This window comes from Podarcis gaigeae (genome assembly GCF_964106915.1).
Source record: "Podarcis gaigeae genome assembly, chromosome: 2".
NCBI lineage: Eukaryota > Metazoa > Chordata > Lepidosauria > Squamata > Lacertidae > Podarcis > Podarcis gaigeae.
This window is the reverse complement of record NC_139679.1, coordinates 52,608,409-52,624,625: the sequence shown is the minus strand read 5'-3', so window position 1 is coordinate 52,624,625 and position 16,217 is coordinate 52,608,409. Positions and strand designations below refer to the sequence as shown.

The 16,217-nt window shown below is 41.3% G+C and overlaps 1 protein-coding gene across 7 annotated transcripts in view; it reads left to right on the top strand.

Moving 5' to 3' along the window:
- The window catches only part of NEURL1B (neuralized E3 ubiquitin protein ligase 1B), a 187,751-nt gene that overhangs the window by 147,622 nt on the left and 23,912 nt on the right, over positions 1-16,217 (top strand). Inside the window, exons 1-2 of one of the 7 annotated variants that reach the window (XM_083726136.1) lie at positions 15,387-15,435; positions 15,789-15,827. The exons of 5 other annotated variants lie outside the window; for them this stretch is intronic. In XM_083726136.1, coding sequence (XP_083582262.1) covers positions 15,402-15,435; positions 15,789-15,827 — 73 coding nt within the window. In that variant the 5' untranslated portion in view covers positions 15,387-15,401. Of the gene's footprint in view, positions 1-15,386; positions 15,436-15,788; positions 15,828-16,217 lie in introns of those variants that run through there. One more of the 7 variants, XM_083726137.1, reaches the window with a different exon arrangement.

The following is a 16,217-nucleotide window of genomic DNA, read 5'->3' as shown; positions in this document are numbered from 1 at the left end:
TGTATTGAACGATTTTCAGCATCTACTCTGAGAGAATCCCATTCCCGTTGACTTAGCTGGCTTGGGACTTTTTGGCTGCTATTGCAATCATGGGGTTGTCTTGGCATATCACTGGCCAAATAATCCATGAGGAAGGACATATGCTTAAGCTGGTCTTTTCCAGCAGGTGGCTGGTTGATGGTTTGGTGGTGTTTAATTACCTTGTTATCATGGACCGTTCATTTCCTGGTGAGGTTTAACATTTGTGGTGCTTGGTGCTCATTGCTCCCTGCAGGGGTGGAGGACCAGTTAGGATCATCCTCTCCTGGAAGGTTTATGTTTTGTTTTGTTTTAATTAGGAAGATTCCTGAACGCTTTGGGGAATTGTGCAGTTGGCATGGCTGGCACCCCTATCAAAGCCCTGGTGTCACTGTGGAATAGTGAGATGAAAAGGGCCAGTGGCACAGGTATTCATGAGTGCTCTCTCCAGCATTGTGGATCCTGGATGGCTCTGTGGTCCTCAGGAAAGCTCTGAGTGGCTTACTCCAAGTGACTGCTGGAGTACAGGTGGCACAAGTATTACAGTGAAAACAGTTGAACACATAATCATGCCACCTGTAGCTACTTGAGTAGCTTTCTAGCACAGCTTTGTGGGCTTGTGGGAATGTGGGATCTTCCCCTAAGGGGAGTAGCATACAATGCACAAAAGCCTGCTGTGACTAATTTGCAAGGCACCTTGAAAAGTCCCTCACGTTCTGCTGGAGCTTAATGCCACAGATATTGTGGATCAGCTGGAGATGTCAAGTCTGGTTGTTTGGGATCAGTTTCAGTAGCTAAAGCCAGATAACTGTGGACAAGGTGTTTGAATTTTTTTGGCCTACCACATGCAATCCTGACCTTCCTGTCATATAAGGGTTGGGGTTGGGGGTTGCCTGGGTTGGGCCCAGGAGCTGTAAATGCCATTTTTGTGAGAGACAACTGTAATTTGCCTTTAAAGGAAATGGTGGTGTGTCCCCTTTTCAAGACACCTTCCCTGGATCCAGAAGCAAGTGACAACTACTGCCAGTTGCAAACATTTCCTTTTGGGGAATGGTTATTATCAAGAGAGTGGTGTCTGTGCAGCGTCAGGAGTCTTTGGAGGAAGCCGATTATCTAGATCCATTTCAGTCTGGCTCCAGTCCAGATTTTGGCATTGAAATGACTTTGGTGGCCTGTATCAGGGAGGACAAAGAGAGTTTGAGCTTGCTTAATTCTCCTTGAGTTCATGGCAGCTTTTGATACCATCAATTATAACATCCTCCTGAACCATCTTAGTGGGTGGGAGTAGGGAGCACACTGTTATAGTTGTTCCATTTCTACCTGCAGGACTGGTACCAGAAAGTAGTCATGGGCGACTTTAGCTTAGCCCCATGGCAGTTGTGCTGCCTGTCCCCCCATGCCGATTAAACTCTTATTCTTTAGTTATTAGATTTCTAGTCTAACTTTCTTCTCTAAGGAACTGTTGAGAACATTTGTTAAGGGGTTTGGAATGAAGTTTCACCATTATGCAGATGACACCCAGCTCTGTTTTCCCTTGTCATCTGAACGGGGGGAAGCTGTGCAGTTGCTTGGTCAGTGTTTGGCCTCTTGTCGTTGTGTTTACTTCTGTTCAAAAGAAGGCCTCATTAGTTCAGTAGGCCCTAACTGTTTAACTAAGGTAACCCCCCCTATTGAGTTGTGACTCATTGGGTCTTCCGCCTCTTGACTTGGAAATGTCTTGATTCAACACATGTGGACATCTATACCCCGGGCACTTTTTCATATTATCTTCCCTTCCCTTACACTGATTCATCCTTCTGATCCAACTTTGGAAGTAACTTTTTAAGGGTTCTGAGAGTGATTTATGTCTTTGTTCAGTTGGCCATATGAACAAAGAATGACAGCTGCAAAGTAGGCAATTTTTAAGTAAACAAGTGCATATTAATTTTCATGAACTTCTGAGAAGATCTCTCTCTGTGTAGAACTATCATAATTGAGGATAATTGTCCTCACACTGCGTTGCACTTCTGGTATTTTGTGTTATTGCACAATGTGACAAGACTTGTAGTGGTGGTAATAAGGGGTGGTTTCAACTAATGTACAAAACCTCTAGAAAAATGTAATTTCCTTAGCATACCTGTGCATAGATGTAGATTCTGGGTGTTCTGGCTCAATAAGGAATAGTATAAGCATCTCTGCATTTGAAGAAGAAAAAAGCTAATCAAGAGCTCACTTTTAAAGATTTTGTCCTTTGAATAAAGCATGTACCAAATTACTATGCTCTCCGTTGGGTTCCTTGCACAATCTCTCCTCTTCCCCGCCCCCATCACTGCCTCATGAATTATGGGATCAGTCTATGCCTTCTGGAACTGGAGCTAGGAGGTTTTTGTATGCCTCTTGTTTGAGATTCTTATTTCACATGCTTGCTTAGGTGCATGTTTATACAGTGCAAAGCAACAGGCACCAAAGCTATTGCTTGTATACTGTCTTATATTTGGGGCAGCTGAGTGTGGGGAAAGTATATATTTTCTAAGAAAGGTGAATTTAGCCTATGAAGCGTCCCCTATATTGAGTCAGAGGCCATTAATCCCTCTAGCTCACTTTTGTCTATTTATTTGATGCCTGTAAAATATCTAAAAGTCATTTCCCAGCAAGAACATCAGGAATGAAACAATTTAAAACAATTCCATATGCAAAAAACAAGCTCATATGTAAAAACGATTAAAAACCATTCCATGCATAAAACAATTTAATATGTAAAACCATTTTCAAACCCACTACAGATTTAACCTGGGAGAAAGATCTCCAAGTAAAAGGCTTGTTGAAAACCCCAGAAGCACAATAGCAACAGTACCTGTCTGATGTGCAATGGGAAGGAGTTCTAAGGGGCAGCTGCCACCACAAGCCCAGTTCTCCTATCCAACAGAACGCAACTACTGATAGGATGGTATCTGCAGGAGGACTCTCCTGCAGAGTGCAGCAGTTGTTGTTTTTTATGAAAAATACCCGTTCTTCCACTGAGAAGAGCACATGAATGTTCACACCCTCATGCTGCAGAGAAGGTGAAAGAGAAGACAGATCAGTTTTATGGAAGGCAAAGGAGCCTCTGAGACCTGCATTCTGTAGTAGTGGTCAATACACTGGGGAACATTCTATCCTTACACTCCCTGCTGTAGGCACACAACTAAGTCCTCCCAGTGGTGTGGAGCCAGTGGGACCAATTGTTCCTTAGCTCTGGTATTTTAAGCCTTGTATACATTTGACTGTAAGCTGTGCATTCCTTAATAAGAGAATTTTTTGCTGAGGATATTAGCAGCATTTGGGGGATGACGTAAGTGAAGTATGTTACTAGAACATTTCTTAGCCTCTGAAGTATATTCTGTTCCTTATGTTTTCCTGTGCCTCTTGCACAGCCTGCCAGGATCTCCCACTTATCTTCTGCTCGATGTATCATCTGTCCTTGTAAATGCTTATCGGAGCTTTTGATCCTTCAAGGACACTTTGATTAGGTTTTTGTGTACAGATAATTCAGGCCATAATTTTCCAAATAAAAGTTTTCACTCCCTTTTAAGCGATGACAGAGATGTTATTTCCTGATGGGCAGGTGATGGTTTTGTGAACTCCTCCACCTTCGGCTAATGATGGTGTGGTGTAGCCAGTCATAAAGATAGGTATTAGATGAGAGGATAAGGTGGCTGATGCTCTCATTCTGCTTGGCTTGAGGACAGAGCAGCAGTTCTTAACAGTGCAATCCTGCAAATGTTTGTTCAGAAGTAAGTCCTGTTGTTTTCATGAGTGCTGGATTAAACCCTGTGGAGGACCGACCCTAGGCAGTTCAAATCTCGGGGGGGGGGGGGGCGCCTCGCAAATTATCTCAAAGTTTCTACTTGGCCACTTGCGAATATTCTACTAGGATCTGGAGTTGGCGGGAACTCGCGACACACACAGAAAGGTTGGTATCTGGAGGTTTCTCATGCGTGTGCTCTAGTTGGATAACATTGAACTAAGAAAGTTTGATTGTAATTTTCTTTCAAGATCAAATCAATACTATTTTGATCCGTTGTTGCAGTGCCTCTAGAAAGGCGTGGGGCCGGTGCCTACTCTGCCTTTTTGGTAATCCAGCAATGGTTTTCATTGAGGCTTACCCTCAGGTAAACGGCTTTAGGATTGTAACCTCTATTCTTTTTCTAAAATTGAAGTAGCCACCCACCTGATGTCATTGTGATGTCAGATTACATATTTTCTCTTGCCTGCACACATCCTACCTGACGTTGCATACAGGGAAGATAGGCGTAGGGAATTAGGACCCCTGGAAGGATGAATTCAGGCTGTGGGCTGGAGGTTCCCCATTGCTGTTCTAAACAATCCCCCTCAAATATTACATTTCCTCATAGGAAAGTTTTTCCAGCCCCCTGATAATTTTGGTTGTCCTTTTCCAGTTCTGCAATGTTTTCTTTGAGGTGCAGCAACCAGAATAAACTAAAAGCACAATAAACCAAGTGGGATTACACCATAGATTTGTATGAAGAGTGGTTTTGTTTTCAGTTCCTTTCCTAATGATCCCTGGTATGAAAACTGTTCTTTGTCACTGGGAACTTGCAACCAGAATCCTCTATAGAAACTAAAGCCAGACAAAGTAAACCAGAAGTGAAACTTTTAAAGAAAGAGTGGAAATGGCTCTTGGTGTGACACAGGGATACTGTAGTTCCTTTTACAGCAGAAATATTTCCTTAGTGTGGTAAACATTTGGACACACAAATATAGCCACGTTTACATCCTTCCTTTTTTTACATACTTAAGAGAGGTGGGTTGAAACCCCCCCCCCCAAAAAAACCCTTTTCAAACCTTTACTTCCTGCTTCTGTGTGTGGTTAGAAATGGTTTGTGGAAGCCTTTCAAGTTTCTGCATATATATTTTTCTTAATACAAATCAGCAACTTAACTTAATGTTTTTTCAAACTCTCAGTTGCTAGTGATCTGCATCTCAGACACTTTTTCTTGAATTGTTCCCCGAGCTTAATTCTTGATATATTAAAGACTGAAACCCCCTTCATTCCAGATCTTCTTGTACTGTTGTGTGTGATTCATTTTTATTGTCTACTCTTTAAACTTTATTTCTGCAGTTACTGAGCATTTGGGGTGTTTTGTTTTTGTCTGTGTGGTGCTTACCAAAAAGTCTTGTCATATAGTTTGTGTATGTGTGTTTTTCAAAGGTAGAGAGATGCAATTTTCTGCATGACTGTCAGGACTCATTAGACTCTGCTCATCTGCCTAATAGGCTTATGAGAAGCAAGTTAGCACGTGGGTTGAATGTGGCAAAAAAATTAGCTTTGGTTTGTTTCCTAAATGTGAAGCATTTTGCTCTAAATTTGAATAATTTTCTGTACATAGACCAGCTTACAGTAAGTAATTTAATCTCTAAAACTATTAGTAATGTAGAAGTCTTGTTTCTCCATAAAGTTCGTTCCCCATATAGCTAACTTTTATTTATATTAAATGGCAAATCACTCTGCTTATGTTTTAATAGTTTGATGTTGCGTTTCGAGTTGCAAGATGAATAGATGATTAAAAAGAACTGAAATTAAGCAAATAAAAGCAGTTTATATATTGGCTGTGCTAATTTAGACTACATAGTATGCTGTTTATGAACAGATGTACTCTGTTGGCTGCAGAGGAATAATAAATTTGTACATCGTTTAGAAGAACTGGTGCAGTGCTGAGAGGAAAAACAGGCTGGTGGAGTAGAAAAATTTCATACAATAGTTCCATCTCCTCCAGTTTTTTGAGGACTACTGTAGACATTATGCCTACTGCATGTTTGAGGGTACCAGAGATAGCCTCTTTGTGACTGGAGCAACTCATTATGTGACTTTCCTTAATTGTGTGGAGTATTTTACCACACCAGCAGCCCCTAGGAATAGACAGTGTTGGCGTGAGAGCTCTCCACACATTGGGGAGACTCATGGGATTAGTGGTTCCAAACATTACAGATGCACAATGGGAACCGGCAATCTTGAACACCTGATTCAATCTTCCCGTGCTCTCTGTATGGGTAAGTTTTTATGTGTCTCTAGCTTGGCCCTTTGTCCTTTCAATGACAGGGAGACTTCTGACAGGATTAACTTGTATTTGTTGTATTTGTGTCCTGCCTTTCTTCCAGCAAAGTCAAAGAAGCACTCTAGTTTGAAAACATCCTTGGGCGTGAGAGTAATTTTGCCAAAGCCACACACCCAGTGAGCTTCATAGAAGAGCAAGCAAAGATTTGAGTTTCTGACATCCTTACCCAGCCCTCTTTATTTGCCCCAGCTCTCCCTCCCATGCAGCTACCCGCCCTGGGAACCTATGGTGGCAAGAAATCTTATAAATGAATGAATCTGATGAAGCATGCCTCTAAAACTAATAAAGGCACAGTCCTCAAGGCCAGTTCTCGGAAAGAGGCTTAGTAACATCAGTGGGATTGCCAGGGAAAGTGCTCTGAATGCACAGGATGTGACATAAGCAATGCTGCAAAGCCTGTGTGGGTGCATTTAAACAGCTTGATCCCACTGATGTCAAAGGCATAAATACATTAGGTGTGTAAATAAAAGCCTTGTTGAAGATGATGGCAATGGCATCCTCTGCTGGTTGAAGACAGGGTGATTTGTAAGTGCTATACAGAACAAGCTTCAAAATCAATGCCTTGGTTTGTCAGCGTCACACTGAGAAACCAGAACCAGGGTTACTGACCTCAAGAAGGAACAACATCTCCTATTGATCATTCATGACATTTTATCCAGCCCTTTAAGGTAAACTGCTAGGACTCTTACGTTATACCCCCTCTCTGCACTGACTGTCTCTCCCCCTTGAGACAGGAAGATTGAACCTGAGACCTTCTGCTCTACCACTGAGCCATGACCTTTCCCCATAGTCTACACTGGCATTTTAAAATGAGTGGGACAATTAAAATAAATATCCACCACTGTGTCCTGGTAGCAGCATAGCAATACCATACTCGGTAGGTAATACATTGGAAAATTCCACTCCCAGGGAAGGAATTAAACAAAGCTTTTAGTGTTCAAGGGGTACAGCTTGGCTAGCAGAGTATATTTTCTAAGAGAAGAAAATATATAGCAATCTGCATAATACGTACAGATCTCAGAGGTTTGCAGCAGTAGGAGAGATCGGGGTTTCTGTACCTAAAAGTTAGACACAAACAATCACATTCCCAAGCTCCTCTAAATGGTTACTTCTGGTTCTGTTGCGCTGTGACTCTTCCCTTACTGAGATCAGCAGAGGCACTTCATTTTCCTTTAGAGGCCCTGATGAATTTTGTCTGAACAGTATAAATGTTTGTCAGTAGTTCATGGTTTGTTTTATTAATTCTAAGAGGGAACAGCTGAACTCTCACGTCCCAGAGGTGCAACAGCTGTGTGTTATTGCCTAATAACCTTCATCTCAAAATTGGCAGTTTTCTCAAGAAACGCCTTTCCTTTGGGCACTTATCTTTAGACTCATTAATGCATGAATATGTTTTAGAAGCAGTCTTATTGTATTAAGTGTACTAAAACTGACTAAAATCTAAAACAACCACCCCATGTGTGGTGCTCTGTCTTTTGACTGTTAGCCTTGCACTTGCCTCTTCATGAATGTGGAGCTAGAACAAAACATGGCATGGTTCTACTTAGCTATGCAGACCAGCTGTAGAAACATGAACAATCCCCTCTAAAGTTAATCAGACTTCCAGCATGCCACAGTTTGACGCAAGCAAAAGTAATGGGGGTTGCCATACCTAAATGACACTATATGAGGTTGGGCCAAATTGACCCAAAGGTCTTTACATCTGTTGGCTTTTTCTCCCATTGTGGCGTTAGCAGTTTGGTCATGTTCACTTGGAAATAAGTCCTGTTAACTCATTGGGACTAAGAAACAGAGGTTTACATCCTGAGTTGCTCTGATGGAAGAGGGTTGGCAGAAGATGACTTAACCATCCCTCCTATCTTCTGCAGGCCCCGGCAAAACTGCTCATAGAAGGTTCCTCCACCTGATTCTTAATTGTCTCCCCCTTTCCATTACCACCTCACATGCCACAGACCACTCCATTCAGGAGGACCCTTAAATCTTCAAAAGAGGCTTTTCAGTGGGAGGAATTGATGGAAAATCCCCATCTTATGCCAACCTCCTTCTGGCTGTGCTTCTCAGGATCCAATCCAGGCTATAAATCAGTAGGTATTGGCAATATTTAATAGGAACATGACAGGAAAATGTTTGCACCCAGCCAAGAAATGAAAATTAGAACTCATTGAGCATCATTTAAATTGCTTAGATTTTTAAACTTCATTTGTCATTAAAAATAACATTTGAGTGGAAGTCATATAATGTTTCCCAGAAAGATTATTAATCAGTAAAGAGGAAATATGGCAGCATGCTAATTTCACACGAGAACTTCATAGTTGAACTGAGATTTTAACCATGGGCTTCAGGTTTAGAGCATATGAATCTTCAACCTCTATAATATTTCATATGTAGCAGAAATATGTCAAAGATTTTACCGTTCCGTTGGGGATACTGAAATGATAGACAAGGGTTTTTTGTTTTTGTTTTTAAGAAGCAAGACATTGTGACACATAAGCGGATCAGTGTTAACCAGCAGAGCCAAAGATGGGGTGTAGAGCTGTGTTCACATTTCTTGCCCACTGACCACCGAAAGCTGAATCTGAATGAGATAAGTTAAGTCTGATTCTTGCCCTTTCAATGGGGCTTCTCCAGGTGACATTTGTGACACAATGGGGGTGTATTTGCACAACCTCTAAACGTCCTTTGGGGGGGGGGAGGAATAGGCACTGCTTGCATCCACCCACAGAACTCTAGCCTGCCCTCTTCCCCCTGCTGCTCCTTTCAATTAAGCTTTAATGAGGCCAGGGTTCTAGTGTAAGAAGAGCCACCTTTTTTCCCTTTGGCAAAGTAGGCATTCCTAATAGGAGTTTTGTAAGAGAGCCATTTCAGCGAATTGCTTTCTTTAGCAAAGGCGCAACTTGTGCTTGAAACTTCAGCAGCTTTTGCATTTTTTTGTTTGCTTGCTTTTTCTGGTGACAAAGGATGATTGTTTTTACGTCAAAAGGACGGCTGTCTGTCCCTGCAGTCTGGAATAACGTTAGTTAATTTTGAGTTTGATTAAAGTGAAGTATTTCCCCCCACCGTCTCCTATAAGAACACACAAAAACCCCTGCTGGATTTGAGGCCTAACTAATTTGGCATTCTGTTCCCACAGTAGCCAGTCAGATGCCTCTGGGAAGCCCCAAATGGGACTTGAGCACAGTAGCCCTGTCCTGCTGTTTGCCCCCCAGCTGCTGGTATTCAGCTTCTTCTCTTCTTCTTTAGTGACCACTTGTAGCAGAGTAAGATTGTCTTCCATGAACATGGTCTTAACAGTGAGTCTGTAAGTGACTGTGGAGGCCAATTCTGGATCCACATGTCCTTCCACAGTGTGGACATAGGTTTCTGGGTGGGAGTTGATCATGGTGAGGGTTTGCCAAACGTGCCTTCCTCTTAGCACGCATACTGTGGTATAGTGATCATGATCAGTAGTCACTGATAGCATTATCCTCCAGAAATCTTTTTCCATTTTGTACAAATAGAGGTCTGAAAAGGAGTTACTTTTGCATCATGCCCTGAAGACTGAAAAGCTGAGCTTATTTAGATGCAAGATAAAGGATTCTAAAACTGCAATCCTTTTGCACCCTTACGTGAAAGAAAGCTCCATTCAACACAGTGGGACTTATGTCCAAACAAATATGTATAGGATTTTGCTGCAAAAGAACTATTGCACCCAACAAGTCTATTTATAGTGGGAGGAATTCCACTTTGCATTATGCCAAACATTCCAACAACACAAATATTTCAGCTTGCTGGATGGAATGACCCCCCCTCCTGCTGTGTGTTGTTCTGCAGGGGGTTATCCTGACCCACCCCCAGCTAATTTTGGGGGGTGCAGGGGAGGAGAGAAGGGAAATCCCTTTTGTGCAGGGCTTAAGAATTAAGAAGAATTGCTTAAGATTATTCCACATTTTGAACTATTCCCATGTATGCTACTAGCAAATTCAAGAGCAATAAATTCAACAGGAGAAGCTGTATCACTCTGTTGCAAGAAATCCCAAAGAGTCTCAGCATAGTAAGAGAAATTATGGGTGAATTTGAGTTATAAGCTTTTGTGAACTAGAGCCCACTTGTATTTATTTGCCTTTGAAGTGTCACAAGACTTTGTTGTTGGGGAGGAGGAGCCGTAGTTTTGTGTGTGTTTTGCTCCATATACTTGGCAGAGCTGAGGCTGCACACATTTAATCTTTGTCCTAGATCCAGCTTTCCAAATTGCATTTCAGTAGTTCTGGTTTGTATGGCTACAAAGACACCACTATTCCATTCTTGAATAATGTATGCACATTATAATTTGCCATATGGTGAGATGCAAGACAGCCTGGAGAAGGAGCACTTTTGGTCCATTTGACAGGGCAAGGATAGCTGTGTTACAAGTCTGTTGCAGCAAAATTCTTGTGGTACTGACAAAGCTTATTATGGCATAAGCTTTCATCTGAAGCATCTGGTGAAGTCGGCTCTAGTCCATGAAAGCTTATGGCACAATACAATTTGTTAGCCTTCAAGGTGCAACAAGACTTTATGTTCTTGTTCTCAATGCACCCTCTTTTGCTGTTTCTTGCAGCATGTGTAACCATATGGTACTATTTCTTAATTCTTCACGTGGGTGCCATAAATGGGCATGGTGATTTGGCCTAAATAACAATACTTATTTCTTCTTCTTAGCTTTTGCAGAGAGGCCCAGCTGAATTGTGTACTGAATTGCATTTGCTAAACTCCATTTTATCTCTGCCTGAAATCCTATGACCCATGGACGTTTTCTAGGGAAAGAATCCTCTTCTGAACTATGGATATGACAAATATGATATGTTGTTGAGATATTAATCTTTTGCTGTATTTTATTGCTTGAATTTTGTGATTGCCTTTGTTAGTTCTTGTGAGAGCCTTTTGGGACAAAAGGTGGCACAGAAATAAACTAACATAACAAGTAGGAAAGCTATGTATCTCCCCACCCCCTCGCCAAATTAACTATAAACAGTCACTGTTTCTACTCTCCCCACCTTCTCTTCTGCTCTGGATTTCATGGATTTCATCTTTGAGAAGTGCAGTTGAATTATATACAGTCCTGATAGCTGTTAAAAAGAAAATAATTGAAGAGCAGGCCACTTATTATTTACCTTTCTCACTCAATGCATTCCTTCCAAAGCATTTTTCTCCTTTATGCCAGAGCCTTGTTTAAACTGTGTGTAAATAAAAAGTGAAGCACCAGATTGCAATCCAGCAGCATACTGGGGGCAGGGATGTTGAAAGCAGCTGCTTCCTAGAAGCCACAGTTTCTTGCTCGCTCTGAGATTTGTGGCTGTCTCGGAAAAGACCAGAAGCCCCGAATGCATGGCCCTTGTTAAGTCTGCTGCTAACTGGGTTGCCATCTTGCTTACGTGAATTGAAACATCCCTGTGATTTCTCATTCCCCACCCCAATTTTTCTGTAGCACAATGGTGGTTAATAAACACTATTTTGTAGTACAATCCTATCAGGGCCGGCCCTGCCATTAGGCAAAGTGAGGCCTTGGGCAGCGGATGTTGGGGCCATTCTCCTGGCACAGCCAATCCTACCGCAAATTAGCCCCCAACCCAGGTGTTGTGGAGGTTGCTATCCCATTACTAGGGTGATTCAGCTGTCAGTCCAGTTGGCTTCAATGTGTAGAAGGGGGAGGGAGTTTCATCTTGCCCTTGACCTCAAGCAGCAAAATGCCTTAGGCCTGAACTCCATGCGTTCTTACTCTGAAGTAATTCTCGCTATGTTCAGAGGTAAAGGTCCATAGGATTTGCAGCCTTAACATCTCATTTACTTTGTGGTCTTTAACTTTGTCCTTGCAGAATTTTCATGAAGTAGTTATTGCCCACCAAGGAGGAACTGACCTATTGACCTGGCTTTCACAACACTGTGGGCTCCTGGAAAGGAATGTGCAGCTTCTTTTACTCCTCTTTTTTAAAACAACAACAACAACAACTGTGCTGTGTTAAACAAAGGTTTCGCTTACTGTGTTGCCTATGCGGCCTGAGCTTGCGATTAAGCTCTCTTCTCGCGAATCACGACCTTAATCATGAGTTCCAGTTCAGATGATATGCTAAGCAAAATCATGACTTAGTTCAGCACAGTTCATCAGAAAGAAAAACAGACTGGGGAGAAGCAAAAGTGGCCGTGAGCAAACTTCAGGAACTCCTACAGTCAACGCTGGTTTCCTCAGCCAAAATTCAGCACGTGTTATGGGAGCCAGCTCTTCAAAAAGGAGGCACGTTAACACAAAGCCTTATTTAACATGTTAACCTGAAAGCCTTATGGCCGTGGCAGCTTCTTCCCAGTATACTTTGAGACATGTACCCTTGTTAGGGTGCTTGGAGTGGTCTGTTAGTATTAGGAAAATGGCAAGCAGGAAGCTAATAAATTCCCTGCAGGAATTTGTTGCATTTACACAACATTGTCATTGTTAATCACAGTACCCGAAGCACTTTGTATAAATGGTAAATATTAACCCATTTAACTGGTTGGAGACTAAGGGTGAGAGACAGTGACTTCACCAGATCTACTTGGAGAATCCATAACCGCAGTAGAATTTAAACCCATCTCTTTCAGTTATTCGACATGGTGTTCAATGGCCATTTTGAATGTCAGACAAAACTACCACCCATGCTGAACTGCAGTTGCTTTGTTTTAAAGCCTTTCATTTTCCTTTTCTTTTTTTTGTAACTATTTAGCAATTAGTCTTCTGGTGTAACACGGTGACCCTTTGTGCCTATAGGGGATGGGATGGATTTCCTGCCTCCCACAGACAACGATTCCACCCCTCACCTTGTTCCTGCTTATGTAGAAAACAACCAGCATGTGAATAGTGTTCAAGTTAGCACACCTTTCCATGACCCCAATACATCTGGGTGATGGGACAGAGTGAAACATGTTGTTACCCAATATTTTTTATGAGTGCAGTGTGGGGGCAGGGGAGAAAAGATAATTGCATCTAATTTAAAACCAGATATTCCGTAGATGCTCCTGCAAGCTTAGTGACATAAAATGTTACTGCTAATTATTACACTATACTGTTGTTTTGGTATTTGCACATGCAAAAGAACAAGTCTATCTGCTCATCTACCTTATAATGTTGTAGTGTTACTATGGCCTTCTGAAAAATATATTTAATATTCTGGGAAATGGAGGCTAGATGGAATTATATTTCTGTATAATTTTAGTTAGTTTTTATAATAGAAATGTAGAACTTGGGTATGATGCTAGCTGGTAAGAGAGAACTGGGGAAGAATCCTATAGTTTTAGTCATTCTGCAAGAAAGGAAAAATTGATAAGATATGTTTATGTAAGGCAACAGGATTGTAGCATCAGCAATTTGAGCTGAGGTCTTTTTTTATTATGTGTTGTGCAATATGTTGACACATAATTTTTAGATGCTAATACAACTATCATATTTAGCATTTAATATAATATCTTTGGACATACTTCTGTTGTTGAATACTGAAAACTGATACTAGAGCCAGTTTTTAGAAGATTGACAGTTTTCGGAATACTATTTTTTCCTTGAACTTTTGAGTTCAGACTATGGCAGGCTCTTGGGAAAAGCACAACATAACAGTGGCTAATGAACTGGGCGTCTCTTGTTTTGAAACACTTCTCATATGAAAAACTAGCAACCCACTCCTGCATGCGTTCAGTGGGGCTCACTCCCAAATAAGCCTTCATAGGCTTGCAGGCTAAATGTCAAATGGATAGTTTAGTGTCCAAGCCAAAACCCCACCTTGGAATAAAATCAGATTAAAATTGGGGGTGGTCAGGAAAATTGTGTGCTTCAAATTTATTCATTGTGGATCACACCAGCCTCCATTAGTTGATTCTAGTGGTCCACAGTGCTGCAACATGTTTGCAGAGCATATTAATGAGTATAGTCTAGAAACTGACAGGCAGATTTAAATGTAGTGAGATTAATTGCCTGGCTTGGTGACAGCACATTTTTCTTTGGCTATGGCTTGAAGGTGTGACCCAGTGCTACCTCCTTTATTTTCATACTTCTGATTCCTTGCACATGGACGATATTTCAAAAAGCTTTACTGTTGAAGTAAATATAAGGGCAGAGGAACTTGGGTGTCAAATGACTGTGATCAATTGCAGCAATCTGAACAGCTTCCAAGGCTTCCATCTATCTATCAGGCAGTAGCTTTTATACTATTTTGGGGGGAAGAGGGAATTGTAGCAGACTAAACGTGACTTAGACACTATGCCTTCTCCATCCATCTTTTAACTCTCACCTACCAGATTCTAAAAACATGGTATTAAAGATGGAGGCCTCTTGACCCAAACTGAAGGCCACTTGATGCTCTCTTTTTTTCAAAAACAAAAACAAAGCAAAACACCTGACCTTAAAAAGATTCATTAAAAAAAACCCCAGAACCTAAACATAACCAATGGTATGTGATGCTCCCAAACTGTTTGGATGTTACACAAAATGGCAGTTGAGGGTGCACAGCCCCTTCTTCCATCCATCCTATGTTGTTCCCAAAGCCATCTTAAAATTCTCTGGCGAGCTACTGCAAGCCATAGGAGGCTGAGATGGAAATTGGCCTGACTCATTGCAAAAGACCTTCTTATAGCTGTACAGGAAATACTTGTCAGCGGTTCTGTTTTAAATGCTGTTTAACTTGCAGATGAGAGAAGCAAAACCTTCAGTTAAATTAAAGAGCTACCTCCCAAGAGAACTTGAATCGTAGTACATATTGCTGAGGAAAAATGAAGCACAGGCTAGAAAGCTGTATACTATAAACTCTCCTGTTAACTGTATTGCTGATAGTTATAGTGTTCCGTTACAATATTATTTTGTCACTGACTAGCTTTGACGGCCAGTGAAAGTACGTAATCTAAAACCAAATATCAGCCGATAGTTGCATAAAAGTGGAATGTCATAATCACTATTGCTAGCTACACTTTACTTGTTAGTTTGGGGTAGCTTGTGAGGTGGAAGTGAGAGAGCTGGGAAGAGACGTGGGGAAACAATAGGACAAGCAGTTTTTTATTCAAATTATTTATAAAAAAGTATTACTTGCTTAAGTGAGTGGCAGATGAGCCAGCCTCTGTGCTTTGCGTTTCTAATATTCTGTTCATCAGAAGTTAGAGCTATTCTCTACTGCAGTGTCAATTTTGTTTGATAGACTCCACAAGCTTTGTAGAGCAGGGGGTGCCAACTTTTTTGAATTCGTGCACACATCTGATAATTTGTGGGGGAAAGCAGCACAAAACCTCTTGTAGGCACCACCACAAAATGGCTGCTGTGGGATCATGGTTAATAATGAAGGACAAGTAACTTGCCCAGGTAACTGATTACAAGGCAGAGCTGGCGACCGAGCCCCTGAATTCATTATTTTGATAAGTGGTGCAGAAAGGAACCCCCTAGTGCTCATGAACGCTGTGTTGGTGACCCATGTCTTAGAGCTGCATCTCACCCCCACATTCTTTTTCTCTGATATGGGCAATGGGCGGGGAGGAATTGTTACCTTCCCTTATCAAGAATTATGTCACAGATTGATGGAACTTGTAGTCTAAAACATCTAGAGGTCCCCAGGTTGGGAGAGGCTGGTTTAAGGTTTAAATTAATTATAATTCATGGTTAAAAACAGAAATTATTCTATTTAATTTTAAAACAGAAATTATGAAATCTCATTGCAGCTGCACCAGAGGAGCAGAAGGAAAGGAGAAATATACAAGCTTAAGTCTTTCTTTTGTTTTTTCATGTAGCAGTAAACTCTGGTATAGCATTATGCCTGAAACAGCCCTATGTAAGCCCTTGAGAATGGACACTGCCAAGACTGTATCTTAGACATCTGAAAATACTCATTTTATTATAAATAATCTGCATTACTCAATGTGGGTGGGGAGCAGAAATGATTATCATGGAATATTTTATCTCTACCATTGCCTCTACTTTAGTGAGGATTTTTATCACTCATTGTTGAAAGAAGGCTTGCCTCATTATGATTTTTTGTTAGCAAACATGAGGGGCCTTTGAGACTAGCTCAATGAATCGGCTTTTCATTCTTTTTTGTGGTTTGTCTTGTGACACTATCATGGCTAAAGGATGCTCAGTTAACCAGGATG